Source organism: Geotrypetes seraphini, chromosome 3, assembly GCF_902459505.1.
Source record: "Geotrypetes seraphini chromosome 3, aGeoSer1.1, whole genome shotgun sequence".
In the NCBI taxonomy this organism is placed as follows: Eukaryota; Metazoa; Chordata; class Amphibia; order Gymnophiona; family Dermophiidae; genus Geotrypetes; species Geotrypetes seraphini.
In genome coordinates, this window is record NC_047086.1 from 206006473 (window position 1) to 206030896 (window position 24424).

Sequence of the window (24424 nt, forward strand, 5' to 3'; positions counted from 1 at the left end):
ATTGGATTTGGGGAGTAGGCCTGTGGTGTGTACCTATAATCCTACACTGGTGGCAGAATTTTGCTTTCACTGGGGTTGCTGCCTCCATGATATGATTCTTGGGGGGGGGGGTTCGTTTTATAATCTGTCATTCTCTATCCAGTGGATTCTTATTCTTACCTCAGTTATTATTAAGGTGATCTCTTTGTAATTATTCATTATCGGGTGGCAGAGACGGATGGGGGAGAGGTGGATACTTTGGGGTAGATTTTTCAGTAAAATTGGTGCATTTATATACTGTACGGGGAAACCAATATCTGTTCTATTCTTGTACTAGCACTGTTAAAAGGTCCCCAGACTCGGTGATCTTGTAAGGCATTTCCTCAGGTTTTATCTGCTACTGTATATTATAGCAACCTGGGGAATGCAGGAATTCCCTCTTTCTTTTTTTTTAATATTACCGATCACTCCCATGGATATTCCTCAAACTGGTATTATAATTATAACAGTTGATAGATATGAGCTTTGTTTTGCTGATTTTTGTGTCATTGTCTTATTATTACTGCCTTGTGGGACACCTGTATACTGAACTGTATTGCATTGTGATGGTGGTGGTCTTTATTTTTGATGTACTCAATAAATATAGTTTTTAAAAAAACTATGCCATCCTTCCTACCTAAGATAGTGTCTCTGTTTCACTTAGCTTTTGCTGCTTCTCTTAGCTTTTGCTGCTTCCATATTTCTTGAAGGAGAATATGGAAAATAAGTTTTTAGTTAGTTAGTTTTTATATCCTGTCCTCCCAGAAGAGCTCAGATCAGGTTACAAGTTTACATACATATCAGTATATTTATACAAGATGATGGCAAACATGACATGGCAGGACATTGTCTGACAGATGGTCAAATCAAATAGATAAGGAAAATTCAGAAATGTCCAATATGTTTATACGAATACAAAATAGCTGATGACAAAACTAATTTCAAGTAGATTCTAATGCCAGACCTCAAACACCCAAGGCACTACTCTTTTCATGCCCTTACTGGGGTGGTGTTTGAATCATTGGTCTTGACAAAGTGACGTGTGCAAAAAGATTCATTCAAAATCTATATTTTAAACAGGCTCTATATAAATTATAAAGTGCATATAGTGCTGTAGAGGAAAGGCACTTAACGTTCTGCCCGATGGCTGCCCAACCATTTCACTTTTGGTTTCGTCTGGGGCTATGCCTCCTCAAATATGAACACCAAATTTGTGAAAAATCATTAGCTGAAGACCACAGACAACACTGCTCTCAGCACAGCACTCGGCCTGTAAGACTCCCTCCTTATATCGAGATGACAGTGCCAGCATCTATTTGACTTAGAACTATCTAATTTCTGCAAAACTTCTATGAAACAAAAAAAAAACAGGTTTGTCTCGTAGATCCTGATGCTGTATACCTCATCCTCCAAGATCAAATAAGAACATATGAATTGCTGTGGCCATTGAGTAGCAGAAATCTGCTGCTTAATCTCAATGCTCCAAATATCTCTCAAACTTGTTTTTTGTTTCTTATAGCCAGATATTAATTTATACTACTTGGCTGCCTGATGCCCTAGCAAATCTGTCTGGAAGCAGAGGCCCGGCAAGCTATACTCATTTTGTAGATTTCGCCAATCAGGGAACCCCTTCTGAATGGCTTGCTTCAACTGCAACCACTTATATATTTGAGACTTTGAAATACCGAATGATTGTTGCAGTCGTGAAAAATCAGGCATTTTCCCATTAGATATCACATCATCTAATACATATGCCTGCCTGCAACCAATGCTTCCAGAGGATCTTGGACTCGCCAATTTGAATCTTGGAGTTCAACCATAAGGATTGACACGTGGACTTTCCTACTGGAATATCTGTTAAATTGTTAATAAAATTTAAAGTGCTCCATATGGCAAACAAGATCCGCTGACGAATGGGAGCATAAAGCCTGGCACTATGAAAGAAGTTTGAGTGCCTGGTGGCCCACTGAGGATCAATAAGACAGCTTGTAACTCCTGATGAATGAAGTGCTGCATAAATGTGAGATTAGTTCTGACATTTTGACAATTATAATCTTAATGGGGACATAAGTTGCTATTCTAGAAATAACCAATCAAGGAGATGTTTCATGAGCTCAGGGAGGACTCTGACGCAGTATATAGGCCTGATGGTACCTATAAAAATTTGGTAAATTTACCCCACCCGCCACAATTGTTTTTTGTAAAGATACTAAAGCTATTCTGGCAGTTTTACCCAGCCAAATAAATTTGGTGAGAATTCCATTCAGTTTCTTATAAAAGGACCCCTGAAAATAAACTGGCAACATACTCATTTGATAGCAAACTACAGGCAAAATCATCATTTTTACAGTTTTAACTCACCTACAACAAGAAAGATGTAATGGGTTCCATTGCTCACACATTTCAATAACCTTCAGCAATAAAGATTTTTCATTTACTCGCATTGTATCTTCCAGCATTTTTTTGAATCCAAATACCTAAATATTTTATACCCTCTTCCTTCCAAAGGAAAGGGTATGAGTCAAATAATCCTTTTACACAATGTACATTTAGCGGAAGAATCTCCTATTTACTCCAATTTATTTTATATCCTGAAAATTTTCCAAATCATTCAATAAAATCTAGTAAATGCGGAATGCTATTTTCAGGATTCCTCAAATGAAGCAAAATATCATCTGCATAAGCAGAGACCTTATATTCCCGACCTGCATAAGGAATGCCCTGTATCTCCTTTGCCTTTTGAATAGCCAATAACAAGGGTTCCAGAAAAATGTCAAAAAGCAAAGGGGATAATGGACACCCTTGTCTAACTCTCCTCTCCAGATGAAAACGTTCTGAAAAAGTATTATTAATATATAATCTGGCAGAAGGGGAACTATACAAGGTTTGAATCATTTTAATAAATCCAGACCAATCCATTGCTTGATACATGAAGGTCCATTCTACACGATCAAAGACCTTCTCTGCATCCAAGGACACAGAAAAGGCCGGATCCTCCATGGCTTTTGTTAAATTTAACATATGGAAAGCCAGTCTGGTGGTATTTGAAGAATGTCTTTGAGCAATGAAACCCGTTTGGTACATATTGATAATATAAGGGAGAGCTTTGGCTAAGCGTAAAGCCAATAACTTAGCCAGAAGTTTTCCATCTACATTAATTAAAGAATTAGGCCTGTAATTTGAAACCAACATGGGATCTTTATTTGGCTTCAACAAAACAATAGTTAAGATTTTGCCATAGTATCTGAAATGCAAACTTTAGATAGTTGTGATTGAAATAAATTTAAAAGATGAGGTTATAGTGTAATTTGATATAATTTGTAAAACTCCACAGTGAACCCATCAACACCTGGAGCGGATCCAACTCTAAGGGACTTCAACGTTGCCTGAAGTTCTTTAAGTGATATAGGTGCCTCAAGAGTTCCTTTATATGCTCGGGAATTTTTGGCCCCTTGATTAACTTTAAAAATTCTACACCCTCAAGTTCTTTATTTGAATAAAGCTCAGAAGAATATAAAGCTTTATAATAGTTCAAAAATTGTTTTAAAATATTTCCAATTTGAGAATGAGTTTCACCCTTCTCACCTTTTAATAGCCACAATCTTTACTTTTCTTTTTTTTGCTTTGAGATAATTAGCCAATAATCTTCCCGCTTTATTCGAGTTTCCATAATACAGAGCCTGTTGAGAAAACAAATCTTTCCTAGCCAATTGTGAGGAAATCTCATTGTATTTATATTTAGCTTTCAAGAGAGCCTGGAAAGTAATTTGTTCCCATTTCAAGGCCAATTGTGATTCTAAATTCTTAATATTTTGTTCCAAATTTGAAAATTCTGCTTTTAACAATTTCTTAACATGTGCCCTCTCATTGTAGCTTTGAAAGCATCCCACAATGTTTCTAAAGAGATTTCCTCTGAGGCATTAAGTTGAAAATATTCATTTTTAACTGAAATTCCTCAAGAAAGTTTGAATTTCCAAACAGGTTAACTACAATCTTGTTCAGCAAATTTAAATTCAATCCAAACACCAGCATGATCTGATAAAATAATTGGGTCTATGCTGGCTTTTGTAATCTGCTGAGTTAAATGATCTGAAATCAAAATGTAAACTATTCTTGAAAATGATTTATGGACATGGGAGCAGAAAGAAAATTCCCAAGCATTAAAATGAAGAATCCACTATATATCTTTCAAGTCATAGGACTGTACTAAATTATCTAATCCCAATGATTTTATTAGCTTACTGGGTTGGTTATCCAACAATGGATCCATAACAGCATTAAGGTCCCCTGCCACTATTAAATTAGAAGTAGCCAGTGGCAGAATCAACTGCTGGAGATTTTTGAAAAATTCAGCCTGATTTAAATTAGGGGCATAAATATTAAGCGTCAGATTCTTTTCCTGAGCTCATGTCTACTTGAAGCCATCTTCCCATAGGATCTGCTGTAATTGCACCAAATGCAGCTGAGCATTTTCTGTGTACTAGGAAAGCCGCCCCATAGCAGGAGTGAAAAAACTATGCTTAACCCACCCTCCTTCCAACTGGGCTGCTTCAATAGCAGATAAGTGAGTTTCCTGAATAAAATATGTCTGCCTCCTGCTGTTTTAAAAAATTGAGTGTTTTTTTTCTCTTAATAGCATGGTTAAGTCCATTGACATTCAATGGGAATATTTTTAAAGCCATTTTAAGTGATTGTACCATTCAACCAAATTTTCTTGATTTCCCTTTAAACAAATAAGTAGATATAATTTCCCCCCACATCCAGGACCCAACCCCCCATCCCCACCCCACCCCATCCCAACTTATAACTCAACAACTTATAAGCACACCTCTAGGTCAGGAAACCACCCACCTCCCCATGCACCCTAATTCTACCCCAAATTAATTATCTAAATATCAATTAATAAACATACAATTTTCATATTAATGTTTAGGATATCAGGAAACAATCAATTCCCTATAACAGTCATTTTGAACTATATAATTAATTCATATCTAAGATTACCCAAGAAGTCATAATATAAACAAATCCACACATACATATATAAAGATATATTAGTTAATAAAACATAAACTCTTATAATGACTAAAATTCATTACTGATCCAGTTTGGAGATCCAAGATGGACGCCACAGCTTACTGATGAGACAGACGCTGTGAACTTTACCTGTGATATCTCCAGCAACCATGTCGAAACAGGGGAAGAAGCGCCGGTAATGCCTCCCGACGCTCTGCTATTCCCTCGATCATCACTACTGATGAATTGTTAAAGCTACTGCAGAGGGAAACGTAACAGCCAGGGAACTCGCCCGCAGGAGATGCCAGTGAGGAGTGACGCAACAGTGGATCTCCTTGGGTTAAATGCCACCTTGAGTCCTGATGTTAGACTCCCGCCCCCGCAGCCTCAGAAAGCGAGCTCTCCGCGTGTGCTCAACACATCCGAAGAGGCGGTGTTTGAGCCAGGGGAGGCTTCTGAGAGCCTGCTGGAGAGGTTGTGTTTCCTCCAGAGAGAATGCCTGAGGAAGGACCTCCAACGGAGGCGGACCGATGCAGTCAAGAGGTATGTCTAGGAGCTGAGAGTTCCCCTTCACCACTTGTACTTTTTCCAATGGTTACTAAACCTCCAGAAGTTACTCTGGATGCACTATGGGACCTGGTAGTAAAACTTTGGAATTCAATTGCCCCACAAATTAACAAACAAGGAAAGAGACTAAGGGGTCCTTTTATCAAGCTACATTAAACTGCCTGCCACGCTAGCCACTAACGCCTGCATTGAGCAGGCGTTAGTTTTTTAGCTGGCCGCGGGGGTTAGCGCGTGATGAAATGTCTGACGCGCTAATCCCGCTAGCGCAGCTTGATAAAAGGAGCCCTAAATGAACAAGAAAAAGAACTTTTAAATTTAAAACAAGACACTGACACTTAAAAATGACTTAAAAAATTTTCCGCAGAAGTGACTTGGGGGAAAAAAAATTCAAGAAGGCCTGATAATGGATAACACTCTCTTGAGGAAAAAAATGGAAGCTTTGGAAAATTTGGGCAGCGCTAACAATTTATGTATTTTAAATTTTCCTAAGATACCCGTAGTCACTCCAATAGAGATGATTAAAAGGTACTTTTGGATATACCAGAACAATCTATGCCTCCCCTTGTAAGAGCTTACTATTTACCACAAAGAATTGATCAACAGCAAAGACCTGGGAATGAAAATCTATTGAGAGATCCCAACAGATGTCTCTAATTTATTGGTATATGCCACAACCAATGTCACTGCTGTGCCATCAATTAAATCATATAACAGTTGTTTAGATTTTTACACCTGCATATCACAGGCTAGCTGTTCAGTGTCTCATCTACTTCACGCTATGTCTTCATAATTAGTACTTTACTTTTACAGGTAATTTTCTTTTTCAAAATATTTTTGTATGGACCTTCGGGTAGCAATCAGGCAAACAGAGCCAGTTGCTTAAACGCCGCGAGAACTGCAGCCAGCCATTCGGAAAGTGGCGCGGGCCCAAGCGGGAGCGTGTATAGCTTGGCCCTGACTGCCGCGCTCCTGACTCGTGCACCTGTTGCCGGGAATACAGAGCCGTACGCTAGACCACCAGGCTTGGAAAAAGGTTTGGCGGTGGCGGCAACAACAGCAACAGGGGGTTTGTTTAAAAAAAAAAAAAGTGTTGCAGTGCGGGGGTGGGGGGGTCTTTTGGAATTGTATGGGGGGGCAGCGAGCAGTGCTAAAAGGTAGTGCGGCGCAAGGGGCATGTTTTGCAATTATACTGGTGGGGTGCTGAAAGGTGGTGCGGCGCGGGGGGATTGTTTTGCAATTGTATGGTGGGGCTGGCGGGCAAGGTGGTGCAGCTGGTGCATGAGGGTGGGGGCTATTGCAGCTGTGTGGGGGGATTCAAATTTTGCACCTTCGCTTCATAAGACGCGCTGAGATTTCCACTCACTTTTGGGTGGAAAAAAAGTGCATCTTATGGAGCGAAAAATACAGTAGATAGGTATAGATATATATATTTAGATATATATATAGAGAGAGAGAGATTTATTTATTTTTTATTTTTTTTTTTTTTTTTACCCTAAATAATAATAAAAGTATATCCCTTCCTTCCCTTCAGTAAAAATAATTAGGAAGTGCCTCGACCAAAGTTGCAACCTAATTAATATAAGCCCATGGATAATTATTATAATTTGATAAATCAGTACCTACTCATAGCCAAAGACGGAAACTCACCACTAGCTGCAGTCATGCAAGCCCAGGTGCTGGATTACTATCCATTCAGATGCATTTTGGATAATTATGCTCTACCTAGACAACCAGTTCCACAATTAAACACAACACACCAGACATGGCCCATATTCCTGCAGAACTATCCCCCGCCCAAAAAAAAAAAGAAAAATTTTTTTGGTCATCCTATTTCTGGGTTATGGTCCCCCTCTTAAGTCACATATATTGTATAATAGTTAATTTTTGTAATAAGTGCACATCTCTATCATACCCTGTGCCTGCCTGGAACTCTGTTGACAATCAGATGCACTCCACCTCCATCTACAAGCAAGGTAGCTGTAGTCAAAGGTATGCACTGTTTATTCAAAAGTGTAATATTCATAAAGGAAAAAAATCAGAAAAGGTGGATCTATGGATGGAGATAAAAAAAGGAAAGATGCCAGACTTCCAGGGGAGGGAAGGGAAATGGAAGGGGAGGACAGAGATGGCAGATGGATGGTTAGCACGAAGAAAGAAGGAGACCCTGGCAAGCAAGTTATCAGAACACAACCAGAGCCTCGGACCAACAAGATTTGAATAATGACCAGACAAGAAAAGGTGGAAAAAATAATTTTAATGTGTCAGATTTGAAACGTGTATCCTGCCAGATCTGGTGATAGACCGCAAACGTGAGCTAGGATTTAACAAAGAGAGGAAAAGTCTTTTTTGTTTGTTTATTTTGTTTACATCACAGCGCCAGTGTGGTTAGGAGAAGGCAAAGGGGGTGAAGAGGCTATAAAATAAACCCACCAGGATGTTTGAAAAAAACACCCAATTGGGCAGGAAAATCGAATCGAAAAATCGATTCAATGGGCTGAATCGAATTTTTTTTTTTCTGAATTGGGCAGCACTAGTTGATGGATCTGGCTTAAGGCGTTTTGCTTTTCCCCCTGCTGCAAATGCTACTAAATTTTAGATTGCCTTCCTGTGGCCATCCTTATAGCTCTTGAATTCACAAATAAAATTTTACCTTTTCAGAGGAAAAAATTTTTTCCTTATGCTTTAATAATACAGCTTAAAGGTGCAGATGGAGGAGGAGCAGTGGAATCAACCAACCATCTTGGCTGCCAGCAAGCCACACCCCCTCAGCTTCAATTCTTTTTATTGTTGCTTTTACTGTTTAATTGTTGATAGAGGAAGGTGACATTTCTGAATTGTTTTATTTGATATTGCTCCAACTGCTTTGTTATTATAATAATGAATGGAAACAAATGCTCACTGCCTCTTGTGGAATGACTTGGTTCTGAATCCTCTTGTCTGCACCTGCTGGTAAAAGGGCATAACCCATGAGTGCTGGATTCATCTGTTGAGACTTAAAGATTAGCAGGAAAGAGACTAATTTCTCCACAAGTCCTCCAACTGTTCCAAGATGAATACTTAATCCAGCACTATCTCCTCTCTCTCATCTTATTTGCCACATTTTCTAATCATTGACATGGCTACCAAAATTAGCAATGCCATTCTCCGAACTATCCAGCCTTGGGCTAGATCAGCGGTTGTGTCATGGGGTAAAGGAAAGGGAGATAAAATAAGGAAAAGTATTCTTTTGTGGTTGCAAATGAACATCCAGAGTACTGATTTTACTTATTTATATTTTATTTAACATTTCTATACTGTCTTACTGTCAAAAACACATCAAGGTGATTTAGAAAAACCAGAGCTAAAAAAAAAAGCAATATGACAACACAACCAAGAGGGAGGAGATGCGTAGCACAATAATAAAAGTACCTAAAAAACAGCACAGGTCAACAAAAAGCATGGATACACAAGGAACAGGGAAAAAGAAGAAAGGACAAGAAAAGATTTAAAAAATAAACTAAGAAAAGAATCAAGTGTTTAATAATAATAACTTTATTTTTTCAATACCGCCACAATCTTGCGACTTCTAGGCGGTTTACAGTGAAGAGAGCTGGACAATCAGTGAATTACAGAATACAATTGGTGAAGATGTCACTGAGCAGTCAGTGGAAACAATACAATTAGAGTGCACAATACATAGTAACATAGTAGATGATGGCAGATAAAGACTCAAATGGTTCATCCAGTCTGCCCAATCTGATTCAATTTAAATTTTTTTAAATTTTTTCTTCTTAGCTATTTCTGGGCAAGAATCCAAAGCTCTATTCAATACTGTGCTTGGGTTCCAACTGCCGAAATCTCAGTTAAAACCTACTCCAGCCCATCTACACCCTCCCAGCCATTGAAGCCCTCCCCAGCCCATCCTCCACCAAACGGCCATATACAGACACAGACCGTGCAAGTCTGCCCAGTACTGGCCTTAGTTCAATATTTAATATTATTTTCTGATTCTAAATCCTCTGTGTTCATCCCACGCTTCTTTGAACTCAGTCACAGTTTTACTCTCCACCACCTCTCTCGAGAGCGCATTCCAGGCATCCACCACCCTCTCCGTAAAGTAGAATTTCCTAACATTGCTCTTGAATCTACCACCCCTCAACCTCAAATTATGTCCTCTGGTTTTACCATTTTCCTTTCTCTGGAAAAGATTTTGTTCTACGTTAATACCCTTTAAGTATTTGAACATCTGAATCGTATCTCCCCTGTCCCTCCTTTCCTCTATGGTATACATATTCAGGGCTTCCAGTCTCTCCTCATACGTCTTCTGGCGCAAACCTCCTATCATTTTCATCGCCCTCCTTGGACCACTTCAAGTCTTCTTACATCCTTTACCAGATACGGTCTCCAAAACTGAACACAATACTGCAAGTGGGGCCTTACCAATGACCTGTACAAGGGCATCAACACCTTCTTCCTTCTACTGACTACGCCTCTCTTTATACAGCCCAGCATCCTTCTGGCAGCAGCCACTGCCTTGTCACACTGTTTTTTCGCCTTTAGATCTTCGGACACTATCACCCCAAGGACCCTCTCCCCGTCTGTGCATATCAGCTTCTCTCCTCCCAGCTTATACAGTTCCTTCCGATTATTAATCCCCAAATGCATTACTCTGCATTTCTTTGCATTGAATTTTAGTTGCCAGGCATTAGACCATTCCTCTAACTTTTGCAGATCCTTTTTCATATTTTCCACTCCCTCTTCGGTGTCTGCTCTGTTACAAATCAACATGTTAATAATTTTAGAAGGGGTATCTGACTAGGAGATAAATCTATTGAACAGAGCTTTCTTAATTTCTTTCCGAAATGTGCTGTAGGTCAACCCGGCTCTGTTGATGTAATTGCCTAGCCAGGTCTGTTATTTGCTAGCTTGAAACTCAAAGATTTGGGGGGGGGGGGGAAAAAACAAACCAAGTTTTCGGAGTCATCTTGAATTTAAACCTAGATGTGGAGACAGATTATTCCACAATGCAGGGACACAGCAGCAGAAAGCTATTTCATGAGAGGAAACGTCTGCATAAAGGTCATAGAAGGAAGAACCAAGTGATTTGAAGTAGATGATCAAATAGTGATTCAGACAATACAAGATCAAAAGGGAAGACAAATTGGGAGGGAGTATAGAGTAATAAACCTGATGAGTTAACACAAACAATCTTTAAAACAAACAAAAAAAATTATTCTGAAACTGATTGGAAGCCAGCTATGGTATCATTTGAGCTGAAGGCCCATAAGAGTGGGAGAAATCTGCCAGGATTAAAATAATAATTTTACCACTGCTGTTAGGGCTGTGATTTTCATTTGATGTGGTTTACCCATTGGCTATCTCTATCACCTGTGTTATCAGTAGGATTCTTTGTGTTTATCCACGTAAGCTTACTAACGCACGGTAAAAGCGCTGACGCTAGTAGAATTCCTACGAGTGTCTGAGCTGTTAACACCACATGCTAAAAACCATGCTACACTTTTGTAAAAGGGGGTGGTTAGCTAACATATTAGCTTCAATCACCTGTTCTGGCAAGTTATTCTAAACAGTTTGCATTTGTGCTGCAGAAAGTACAATTCAGGGTCCATGACGATATTACTCATTACTTGATTTCATCACTTCAGAATTAGCCTAAACTTCTAATCCTAATGTTATAGGAGAGTCCCCTTAAAAGAACTTTGTGGGCTGGCCAGGAAGCTTGATAGCTTTGCTGTATGCTGCTATGCAGAGGGCATGGATGTGATCCCCAGGCTTGGCTTCCACTACCTTTGTCAGCTGGAGGTGCAGCAGAGGCAGCACTCAGTCCCTGGGCCTAGGAAAACCTGGTCATAGCATAATATTAAGAGCTAGCACCCAGAATTGGGGTCCATATGAGACAAGCGCATTGATTTGTTCATTGTGTCTCCCCTCTGCTCCTGAGCTAATAAAGTTGTTGGGGGATAAGTTGATATAAAGCGAGGGGAAATCTGCAGGTATTTGTGAGTGAAAGCTCATGGTGACAGATCCCAGCTCCAATTCTGATTTGAGCCTGAAGCCATAAAAGGAACAGGACAGCCAGTTCCAAAAACTAAACCTTCGCTAAAAGGGACTAAATTTTAAGATGCTGAAATTGTACTTTATGTGATTTGTTTTTATATATTTTATTTTATTTCTGGTGTTTAGAAATGGTTCTCCAAACCACCAGCCTGAGCCTCCAGCTCCCATCCTAGACGTAAACCCTGCTTTGACTCCCATACAGGTGTGTGTTGGCAAATCTTGATTTTGAACATTTATTTGAAAACATTTCATGCCTGGGAATAACTCACTATGGCAGGGGGGAATATTTTTTTTTCTCTCTTGCAGAACCTCTTGCCAACAGCAACACCTCAGGAAGCTCAGCAATGGTTACACCGGAATCGATTTGCTGCCTTCTCCCGGCTTTTCACAAATTTCTCAGGTCTGTGGTGAGAGCCCAGAGATTAAGCAGAATGTTTGGTTAACACTTGTTATATCTTTTTGGCAATGAGATGCCTCTCTCTGTGAGCGAGTGGGTTGTAGAAGTATATTCGATGTGTAGGGAGAAGCTTGGGTTGGGAGCATAGTTAGCATAGTTTTGGCTATGTGCTGCCATGCAAAGCGACCTGGGTTCAATTCCTGGCTCAAGTCTTCTGCTCCTCAGGACTTGTTGGGGCTGGGCTGCTGTGGAGACAACAAACATAGCTTCTGGGAAGGACATCTCAATTATTGTATATTGGTGATAATTTCAGATCAGATTCAAGGTGTGCACACGCTGGAAATTTGAGGGATTTAGTTTGATCTTTGGCAAATTTCAGTAGTGGCTGGACTCTGTAGGGAGCTAAGGGAAATAAGACGGGGAAAATTCCCCAGAATAAAAAAGAAAAACAGCTCAAACACATTAAAAACAGGAGTATAACAATTCTTTTTTAAAAATGTATTTATAATTCAAATTCATAGCACCAACTCCAATTCTAAATGGAACACTTTTTTTCTGTCAGACTGTTTCCAATTTAGATGTCTGCAAATTTTTAATTTAGATCAGGGATGTCAAACCTTTTGGCTTCCCTGGGCCGCATTGGCAAAAAAAATGTTTCTGGGGCCGCAGAAACATGCAAGCGCTGCAGCAAGACAGAGGAGAGAGCCGGCAAGACGGTAAACACCCAGGGGCAGCAGAGGAAAACACTGTATCACCTTCAACTGGGGCCACACAAAATACTTCACTGGGCCGCAGGTTGGACACCCCTGATTTAGATATTTTATTTACCACAAATTATTATTGCTCTTCTGGGGATGGAACTATTTAATTTAGTTTCTGGGTATGCTCCCAACACCAGCTAGAGTAGATGTTAGGTGGACATTGAGGCAAAGTTGTTGGGGTTGGGAGAAGGATAATGGATTATAGGAGGAGATTTTAACATCACCATAGCATCCAAGTTAGATATATTTGGCCTGGACAGACTGAATGGATGTCTTTATCAACATCTTTTAGGCATGTTAAGAATCCAATGGCTAAAGAGTTCAGTCTGCTCCAGTGCAAGTTTCATACTCACGCATAGACTAGATCTTATTCTATCGCATAGTTTACAGTAAGGAATGTGGGGATAGGTGACAAGGTATGGTTAGATCACAACTCAGTGTGGATAGAGTGGCAGATAGGGCACTAATGTAGTAGTATTTGCCAGTGCTATATAATAATTACTTGCAATAAAACATTCAGGTGTCAGGTGCAATAGATAGTAAATCCCAGAGAACAACTTCTCGCTTTCCTATTTGCTTATAGGCACTGTCCTGAAAGCAATTGTCTTCTATTATGTGGTTATGCCTACAGAAAACACAATTGCCCATGTATACAGGGAATGTACAGCTTAGTTATATGCATGCATAGGTAAATATTCATAAAGGAACACAATAACACAGAAAAATGTGCACACATAATAAGAACATAAGAACTGCCATCTCCGGATCAGACCTTAGGTCCATCAAGTCCGGCGATCCGCCCATGCGGAGGCCCAGCCAGGTGTAACCTGGTAAATCCTTAGTCACCCTTATCCTTCTATGCATCTTGTGAGGAGATGTGCATCTAACTTGCCCTTAAATCCTAGAATGGTGGGTTCCGCAGCAACCTCAACCAGGAGAGTGTTCCAGGTGTCCACCACTCGCTGTGTGAAGCAGAACTTCCTGGCATTTGTCCTGGGCTTGTCCTCCCTCAGCTTCAGTCCATGACCTCTTGTCATAGTCACATTTGACATCGTAAATAACTTTTTTTCCTGCTCTATTTTGTATTTTAGTATTTTGAAAGTCTCAATCAGATCCCCTCGCAGTCTCCTCTTCTCAAGGGAGAACAGTCACAGTTTTCTAAGTCGTTCTTTGTAGCTCAAGTTCTCCATACCTTTTACTAGCTTTGTTGCTCGCCTCTGCACCCTCTCCAGCAGTTTTATATCCTCCTTTAGGTAGGGAGACCAGTGTTGGACACAATATTCCAAGTGTGGTCTGATCATTGCTCTATAGAGCAGCATTATAACCTCCTCTGATCTACTCGTGATTCCCTTCTTTATCATGCCAAACATCCTGTTTGCTTTCTTTGCCGCCGCCACACATTGCACCGATGGTTTCAGGGTCCTATCAATCAGTACACCCAGGTCCTTTTATTGTTAGCTCTTACCCAATGTTACACCTGACATTCTATACTCGTGCTCTTTGTTCTTTCTGCCCAAATGCATTACTTTGGATTTTTCCACATTAAACTTCATCTGCCATTTCTCTGCCCATCTCACTAACTGGCTCAAGTCTCTCTCGAGTTCCTCGCTGTCCTTTTGTGATCTGATCACCCGACATAACTTAGTATCGTCTGCAAACTTGATGATTTCAATGGACGTTCCTTCTTCTAGGTCGTTGATGAAAATATTAAATAAGATGGGCCCAAGAACCGAGCCCTGGGACACACCGCTTGTTACTTTCTCCCAGTCTGAGAGCTTCCCATTTACGCCCACCCTCTGCATTCTGTTTTCCAGCCATTTGTCTATCCACTTTAGTATGTCTCCCTCTATTCCATGGCTTTGTAATTTCCTGAGAAGCCTTTCATGTGGAACTTTGTCGAATGCTTTCTGGAAGTCCAAGTATATTATATCCACCGGTTCTCCACTATCAATTTGTTTGTTCACTGTCTCAAAGAATTGAAGTAAATTCGTCAAACATGACTTCCCTTTCCTGAAGCCATGTTGACTGGCTCTCATCAGGTCATGAGTATCCAAGTAACGGACTATGCTATCTTTAATCAGTGCTTCAACTATCTTTCCAGGGACAGATGTAAGACTCGCAGGTCTATAGTTGCCAGGTTCTCCTCTTGATCCTTTTTTGAAAATTGGGGTGATGTTCGCTATCTTCCAATCGTCCGGTATCTGTCTGGTTTTAATTGACAGGTTAGGAAGGTTTTGCAGTAGTTCTCCGATTTCTACCTTTAGTTCCTTTAATACTCTCGGGTGAATTCCATCTGGTCCAGGGGATTTATCACTTTTAAGTTTGTCAATCTGGTAGTATTATCTGGTCCAAATCCACTTCTACTGTGGTGAGACTGTCCTCTATTTCTCCCTTGAACACTTTCACTGTTTCAGGTATTGATGCAATGTCCTCTTTTGTAAAGACAGACGCAAAGAAGGAATTTAATCTGTTTGCAATTTGTTTGTCTTCTTTGATGTACCCTTTTCTTCCTTGGTCGTCTAGTGGACCCACTGCCTCTTTTGCAGGTTTTTTTCCTTTTTACATATCTAAATAATAATGCTTTTACGTATCTAAATAATAATGCTGTGATATAGATTATGCAAAGAAACTAGGTTACTAAGAACAAAGAACACAACTGCAATTTACCACGGAACTAAGTACCAAGCCACATGAACACCTAAGGCCAGAAAGAATGCCGTAAGTCTATCTAACCCCAGTTCTATAGGAAGAAGTAGAAGCTTTCACTAAGTGATGCTTCCCTCAACTGGCAATGAGCCAGAATCTTCTCCGTCGTGGGTTGTCACGCTGAATATGACAACCTGCTGGTATCATTCCTGTGCAGGTTGCACACAAGGTTAAACCGCTGTCATTCCTTTGATGATCAGAGGTGTAGATACGCTCTGGCAGATTACAGTCTGACTGGATTTCTCTAGTGCAGGGAGATAGGAGGAGACTGATCCCAGTAATCTGATCCATGAGCCTCCCATTAGACTCTTAAGCCGGCTTTCTTAATCTCTTCTCCTGCACACACTTGAAGTTACCTTTTCCACACCTCATGACAAGCTGTCTCAGACTGCACAAATCCTCTTCCTCCCCTTGACAAAAAGATATCAGATCCTTTTTTCTTCTTGTCCTCTTCCTACCCCCTGCCAAAAAGATATCTTTGACAAATAGGGTTCTTGTTACCAGTCAGTTTTTCCTCACATACCGAAGTGTCCTGCGTTATCTGTCCAATGAGACAAAATGGGACCCATCTGTGATCCTAAGTAGTCTTCAGGGCAGTTCCGGTATTACAGATCTCTAATATTTGGCAATATATGACAACATCCAAACCATTAAATATAAGATAAGTGGCCTTTTGTATGAAGTTATTTTTCATTATTGGTGTTTAGATAAAAACTAAGAATTATTAAAAAAACACAGGGGTTGGGGGGTTCATCCATGTCTTTGTTCTGGGGGATTGAGGTGAACTGCTCCTATTTGGAGGGAGGTAATGAATGAGGTGCTGGTTTGTTTACAGTTCTCATTTTGGCTGAAATCGAGCCTCAAAATTTGGCCGCTCATTGGGTTTCAGCTGAAACATGCATGAAAAAAATGGTTTTGTTGATCTCTAAACTAAAAACATCCATATACTTAACATCGGCTATTTCTACAGGTAGCATCATATTACAAAACCAGATACTTGGAGGACAATAGCAAAAAAACAAGAAACAGGTTAATGTGGGTTTTTTTCTAAATACCATAAGATTAGTTTCCAATCATAAATCCACGGGAAGCTGGTTCTACAACTCTTGTCCTCTAATTTGTCCCACTTTTCTAACAATATCCACCTCTGGAACCTGTGCACACTGAAAAGGTTGATTGGAAAATAAGAAATGAGTTTTTCTTTCAAGTATCCTGGTCTCTGAAATTGTAGTACTTTAAAAACCAAAGTTAATAATTTAAAATTAGCTCTCTCCTTCACAGGAAGCCAGTGTAATTTTATTTAAGAGGGTCTCATTTCATCAGATCCCAAGGGCATTAGGGAGACCTTTGTTGACTTCTTCCATAATCTGTGCTCTTCAGACTGTGACGGGGATCAGCTGAGCATTGAAGTATACTTACTGACTCTCACACTGCCTGAGCAGGGCTAGTGGAAATTTGAATAAATGAAGAGGATGTTAAATAACTTAAAACATTTATTTATTGTATTTTTTACATTTATAGCCTGCTTATCACCTAAAAATACACAAGCATTCATGATACCTGTTAATCTCTATAATAAAACCCTAAGTGGCGCATGCGCACTCCCACCTGCGTGTTCCGTATGTCCGTGGCCGGAAGGAGTGTGCATGCACGCCTACAACTGCCCCACAATTGTGGCCCTGTTTGCATTCCAGTGGCAGCAACTGAGTGGTGGAGAGCAGCCCCGCTCCGCCCATTGACCCTCCTTGCTCCAGCCGCGTAGGCAGCACTTTAAACACGCTGCTTCGCGCCCTTCTACTGCCGATTTCCTCTGCCGCGTCTCTGATGACATCATCGGAGACAGACACGGGAGAGGAAATTGGCAGTAGAAGGCCGCGAAGCAGCGTGTTTAAAGTGCTGCCTACGCGACTGGAGCTGGGAGGTTTGTTGGTGGTGGGAGGGTCGGGAGCAGGCCAGATCGAGCAGGACAACGCAGTAAAAGAAGGGGGAGAGGCCGAATGGAGCAGGCCAGATCGTGGTAAGAGAAGGGAAAGGGGGGTGGGGGAAAATGCTGCTACTGCTACACAGGGACCTGGAGGGGAAGGGAAATACCGCTGCTGCTTCTGCACAGGAAAGGGGGGGGATAGAAGGGAAATGCTGTTGCTGCTGCATAGGGAAGTGGGATAGAAATGCTGCTGCACAGGGAAATGGGAAAAAATGACAGACAGCGGGAGGAAGGGAGAAAGAAAGACACAGGGGCAGGGAGAGGGACAGAAAGACAGACAGAGAAAGGGGGCCAGGGAGAGAGAGAGAGTCAGCGGGAGGGAGACAGACAGACATATATTCTAGCACCCGTTAATGTAAAGATAATAAAACCCTAAGTGGTGCATGTGCACTCCTACCTGCGTGTTCCGTATGTCCGTGGCTGGAAAGAGTGCGCATGCGTGCCTACAACTGCCCCACACTCGCAAAGGGAGAAGATACAGAAACAAAGAAAGACTGACAGACAGCCAGGGAGAGAGACAGGGTGCCAGGGAAGACACAGAGACACACAGGGGGACAGAGACAGAAAGAAAGGTGGGCAGGGAGAGAGATAAAAAACAAAGTAAGAAAGAAAGAAACGCCTCAGCGACCCATTGTGCTAAAAGTCTACACATCTATTCTAGCACCCGTTAATGTAACGGCTTAAACACTAGTGTACTATCTTTAACATCACTGCATCATTATATCACAGGTAACTTATTTTTTCAAGCTTTTTAGTTTTTTCCAAAATCAGATGTGGACGATAAATGAATCGGTCCTGGCAACTTATTCCACAAATATGGACCTGCTATGGAAAAACTTCTTTCAGATGTTATAACCTTAGCCAGAGAGGATTGCAGCAACTGTTACGTTCCTGTTGACATCAACAAATGACCTGATTTATAACATTTAAGAATTTATTTAAAATCAGGAGTGATATCGGTCAAATTCTTAAAATCAACATTAGGGTTCGATGGGTTTACCTTCAAGTACTACCAGAAGTTTGCTCCAGTCATAGCCCCTAAAATAGGGCTCCTTTTACAAAGCCACAGTAAAGGTTTCTACCTTGAACCGGCAAGGTAAATGATCTGATGCTAATAGGAATTCTGTGAGCTTCTGAGCATTTACTTCACCAGCCCATAGTAGAAACCTCTACCACAGCTTTGTAAAAGCCAGCATTAGTAGCCTTGTTTAAAATTAAGAGGCAGTGTGTTGGCAGGTAACGTGTCCAAAACAGGCATCACAGTTATTCAGAATACACACTCTTTAAGACAAGAGTGCACTATTACCAGAGAATGACCTTCTTTTCAAATGATATCCCTTCCCTAGTTGAAGTGGCTTGTTGTGAGCTAGCTACAAATTGGAAAACATCACTAGCATAATTCTTGATTTTGGAACATGTATTTTCTAAACTTATTAACTGCAATGAAATGTGATAAGTTAGAAAAATTTAAAGTTACTTGAGCTACTAAAAGCCAAAGTACAGCCACAGTATAATGTGCTGAGGGGACGGATAACTAGGAGGGGATGTTTTTTAGGCTCCAAGGTTTTTGTGGTGGGGAGTAGGGTAACAGCTGTTCTTTCTGGTTTTACACAAGAACTACCAATAATTTTCCTACCTAGAATGACCATGGGGTCATTTAGCCCTAATTTAAAATAAATTGCTTCTTATGGATGCCTATGGCATAATAGGTTTTTTTTTTCAGGAGGTTATTAAGACCTTCTATAGCTGTCCGAAAGCTAGGGTTAGAGCAAATCAAGGAATGGTGGCCCCTTTTGACATCAAACGTGGGACCAAGCAGGGGTGTCAACTATCCCCCCTGCTTTTTGTCTTGATGTTAGATCCAGTTATTCGAGCCATTTTGGCTAATCCAGATATAAAGGGTTTTACTCTGGTTCCTCATACATTTAAAATAGCGGCCTTTGTAGACAATTTGTTAATCCCTCATGATCCAGACTATGGTTTTGGAAAGTTTTCGGGAATATGGCGACTTTTCAGATTTTCAGTTAAACCTGGACAAGTCTGAGGCATTAGCTTCTTTTCCTTTAAAATGAGCAATTGATTCTTTAAAATATTTGGGCGTTCACTTGACCATGCAGTTGGATCAGTGTTTATTTAAAAAATGTATCAACCGCCTATATGTAGGCGGCATTACAATAATAACATGCAAAGACTATGACAAACAGGACTTTTACAAACATGTTGGGTTACAGGTGAATAATCAGCTTAATGTAGACAGATTACTATAAGAGACCAGATGCCAATTAGATAAATGGCATTTATTGCACCTCTCCCTCATGGGGCAAATTGGCCTTTTTCGTATGGCCATTTTCCCCTGGTGGCTGTATGTGCTACAGATTCTGTCATTGTACTTACTTCATAAAGATTTGTTGGCTTTGCAGAAACTATCCTGTTATTTTTTGGGGGCGGGCAAAAACATATAAAATGCTGATGAGCTATCTGTATGACTCTTGGGGACGGGGAGGATTGGGTGTTCCTAGTCTTAAGCATTATAATCAAGTGTGTTTATTAAGACATTTACACGATTGGGTCTTTGCTTTAGAGGACTTCATTCCTACCTTGTGGGAACATCTTCTCTTTGCCCATGGCATTTTTATTCCTTATTGCATGCTGAGTCAGATGCTTTGTCCCAATCATTATATAAGCACATTTTATTATAGCCCATGCGTTCTTTGTGGTGACCTTTTGCCAGTTGTAGGGAATTTATCTTTAACTCCCGGGCAGGAGAATGGTACTTTTTGAAAATGGAGAGACTGTGGTTTTACCTTTTTGGAGGACTTTCTTGGAGAACAAGGAAAATTTTGTAAATCTTATTAATTTGCTGAGTGGGGTCCGATCTTAGCCCATATCCTTTCCATGGCATTCTATGGATCAAGAGTTCAGCAAATGTTTGCTATGCCAAAGGTAGACTCTGGTGGTATCATATCCTTACCCAGTGAGGGAGGAGTCATTCTGAAGGATACACAGAGGGGATATAGTCCTTAGGAAGTAGTTTGAGGCCTGGCCTAGGAATTAAGGCAGTGTTAGCTGCTGCTTTTGTAGCATGCAGCCAGGGCAGGATTAATTCGTTGAGGGCCCCTAGGCACACAAGTATACTAGGCCCCCTAGCCCTGCCCTGCCCACATCCCATCCATGCCTCACCCCCCTTCCCCACCCACATTTATTTACCTGTTTTCTTATTTACTTCTTTATTTCCACTTGTATTTCTTTTTTTCTTTTATTATAAAATTCAAAACAAATAACAAAGATTACCATACCAGTGCCAGTGTACAGTTTTAGTTCTATGCAAGCCCCAAACATCTCTGAACAAAACCCCCCTTCCTTCCCTTCCCACTTACTTGCCCAGGACTTTAACTCTAAACCCTTTCCATACATATATAAAAGTGTTCAAATGCATTGTAAAGCAGTAGTACTATCCGAAACATAAGTCTATATTAATTACCGAGTTTGCAATTCCTCTCAACTGCCTCACTCTGTCGTCCAACTGTAACCCATATGTATGTATAAAAATACACGCTCACTAAAATGGAAGTAACAATTAATTATCCCAGGACAAGCAGGCAGCATATTCTTAACACATGGGTGACGTCACCGACGGAGCCCTCGGTACGGACCTTTTAACTAGAAGTTTCTAGTTGGCCGCACCGCGCGTGCGCGAGTGCCTTCCCGCCCGACGAAGGAGTGCGTGGTCCCCAGTTTCTTCGTTTCCGCGGAGCGAAGAAGACGCGTGTATTTTTTCAACGGCCGTTGAAATCACTTTTTGCCTTCCCGCTCGCGCTTTTGTTATATATTTTTCTTCCTCTACCTTCGGGTTTCCTTTTTCTTTCAATTGCAAAAAAAAAAAAAAAAAAAAAAAACTTTGATTTTTATTGTTTCTTTCGTTTTTGCCCCGGCGGGGCCTGTTGCCATTATACAGGCCTCGGACTTCGATTTTGCGGAGGCTATCTTCCCCTTCATGCCCCCGCAGGTCGGTTTTAAGAAGTGCCAGCGGTGTGCACGCCCGATCTCCGTTTCTGACCCACACAATTGGTGTTTGCAGTGCCTGGGTCCGGAGCATCGGGCAGATTCCTGCACCCGCTGTGCCACTTTACAAAAACGTACACTTAAAAACCGAAGAATCCAGCAAACCCTGCTCTTCGGCTCCGAGTCGGCGATGGATTCATCACCCTCAACGGCGGTACCGCAGAAATCGGCACCGTCCAGCTCGACACCGACCGATCCCGCATCGGCGCCACTGGCGCCAGGTAAGCCGGCTAAGAAGCCTTCCTCTTCCCTCGAGCGCCCTCCAGCTACGGTGACGACACCGTCCATACCGGCATCGCACCGGTCCCGTAAACGCTCCGCCCCGATAACGGTGAGTGCCTCGTCATCGGCCTCCTCATCGCCGGGGCGTGGAGCGGCATCCAAGGAACCGAAGAAAAAGAAAGCGGTTCCGATGCCACCCCTGGATGACCGTATCTCGGCCATTCTGCAAACTCAGCTTCAGGAGCAGTTGAAGAAACAGCTTGAACAACTGCTACCCTCTATCCTGGCACCGCTCCTTCCGGTACCAGACCGGCCCGAGCCCCGCACCGAGCCCCCGGTGTCCACTCCTTCGGTACCGGTAAACACCTCGATGCCGATCCTTTCGGCCCAACAACTTCCTGATGATCCTGTGGTTCATTCTCAACCCACAGTGGATCCTGCTCGGCACCAGGCGGTACGGCACTCTTCTCGGGACCGAGAACGACGCCGATCGTCCTCCCCTGGTGCCGTTTCGGTGCGCTCTGGTAAATCTTTGTCCAAGACTCGCCACACCGCACCCTCCACCCCGGTGTCCCGACACGCACCAGAGGTCAGGGATCCTGATTTATGGGAGGAGACTCCTCTCGGTACCGAGGAGGATCCCTCCTCATCTGATGAGGAACCATCGGCACCTGATGCCACCTCTAAACCTGAGCAGTCCTCTTTTTCTAAATTTCTGAGGGAAATGTCTGCTGCTCTGTCACTTCCCCTTGAATCTGACTCCAAAAAGTCCCAAGCCTTTTTAGAAGCCTTAGACTTTGAGCAACCTCCTAAAGAGTTCCTCAAACTTCCCGTACATGACATCTTACGGGAGACATTCTACAAAAACTTGGAAAATCCCCTCACGGTACCGGGAGCTCCCCGTAAACTGGACAACCTTTACCGTGTCATCCCTATTCCAGGATTCGACAAATCTCAATTGCCCCATGAGTCCCTTCTAGTGGAATCCACCTTAAAAAAGACTCAGGGCTCCAGTGTCTATGCCTCTACCCCTCCTGGCAGAGAAGGTAAGACCATGGACAAGTTTGGCAAGAGGCTTTACCAAAATGCCATGCTTGCCAACAGGGCAAACAACTATTCCTTCCATTTTTCCTTTTATCTCAAACACTTGGTCCAACAGCTGTCTGCCCTCCAGAAGTACCTACCTGAGCGCAAGGTCCCGCTATTCCAGCAGCACATATCTGGCCTTCTCCAAATGCGCAAGTATATGGTCCGCTCGATATACGACTCCTTCGAGCTCACCTCTCGGGCCTCTGCCATGGCTGTAGCCATGCGTCGCTTGGCCTGGCTCAGAGTCTCCGACCTGGACATCAACCACCAGGACCGCCTGGCCAACGCCCCCTGTCTCGGGGATGAGCTTTTTGGAGAGTCACTGGATTCCACCACCCAGAAACTCTCCGCCCATGAGACCAGGTGGGACACCCTGATCAAGCCGAAAAAGAAGGCTCCGCCTGCTCGACCCTATCGGCCTCAATCATCTTACCAGCGGAGGTTCTCAGCCAGGCCACTCAATCCACCTCCCCAACAATCTCGGCGACCCCGTCAACAGCAGCACCATGCCCAGGCTCGGTCTCAGGCCACTCAACCCTCCAAGCCTCCTCAGCCTGCTAAACAATCTCAGCCCTTTTGACTCTTCTCTCCAGGGCATAGCCAGTCATCCACCCTCGCTGCCTCTTCCACAGCCTATCGGGGGTCGTCTCACCATTTTCTCAAGCCGTTGGGAAGTCATCACGTCGGACCAGTGGGTCCTCAACATCATCCGCCACGGCTACTCTCTCAACTTCCAGACTCTGCCTCCGGACAACCTTCCCGTAGAGTCTGCTTCAAACTCATCTCAAACCCCCCTCCTCCTGAGGGAGGTTCAATCCCTCCTCCTTCTCAATGCCATCGAAGAAGTACCTCCAGATCAAAGGGGGCAGGGATTCTACTCCCGCTACTTCCTGGTACCCAAAAAGACGGGAGACCTCCGTCCCATTCTCGATCTCAGGGACCTCAACAAGTGTCTGGTCAAGGAGAAGTTCAGAATGCTCTCCCTTGCCACGCTCTACCCTCTTCTTTCTCAACACGACTGGCTATGTTCCCTGGACCTCAAAGAGGCCTACACTCACATCTCCATCAATCAACATTCTCGCCGCTACCTGCGGTTCCAGGTACTGCACCACCACTATCAGTACAAGGTGCTACCGTTCGGCCTCGCCTCCTCACCCAGGGTCTTCACCAAGTGCCTTATAGTGGTAGCGGCCTTCCTCAGGTCTCACAACCTCCAGGTGTTCCCCTATTTGGACGATTGGTTGGTGAAAGCACCTACGTCTCCACTTGTGCTACAGGCTACTCATCACACCATCTCTCTCCTCCACCTCCTGGGGTTCGAGATCAACTACCCCAAGTCGCATCTGCTCCCCACCCAGCGACTTCAATTCATTGGAGCAGTTCTGGACACCACGCTAATGAGGGCTTTTCTCCCCTCCGATCGCAAGCAGACCCTGCTCCATCTCTGCCGTCAGGTACTCATGCATCCCTCCATTCCTGCTCGACAGATGATGGTCCTCCTGGGTCACATGGCCTCGACAGTGCAGGTCCTTCCTCTGGCTCGTCTCC

General features: G+C 42.5%; 1 protein-coding gene across 1 annotated transcript in view; it reads left to right on the forward strand.

Annotated features, from left to right (window-relative positions):
• The window catches only part of TFCP2 (transcription factor CP2), a 171793-nt gene that overhangs the window by 103583 nt on the left and 43786 nt on the right, over positions 1–24424 (forward strand). The window contains exons 9-10 of the mRNA XM_033939022.1: positions 11782–11857; positions 11962–12055. Coding sequence (XP_033794913.1) covers positions 11782–11857; positions 11962–12055 — 170 coding nt within the window. The remainder of the gene's footprint in view (positions 1–11781; positions 11858–11961; positions 12056–24424) is intronic.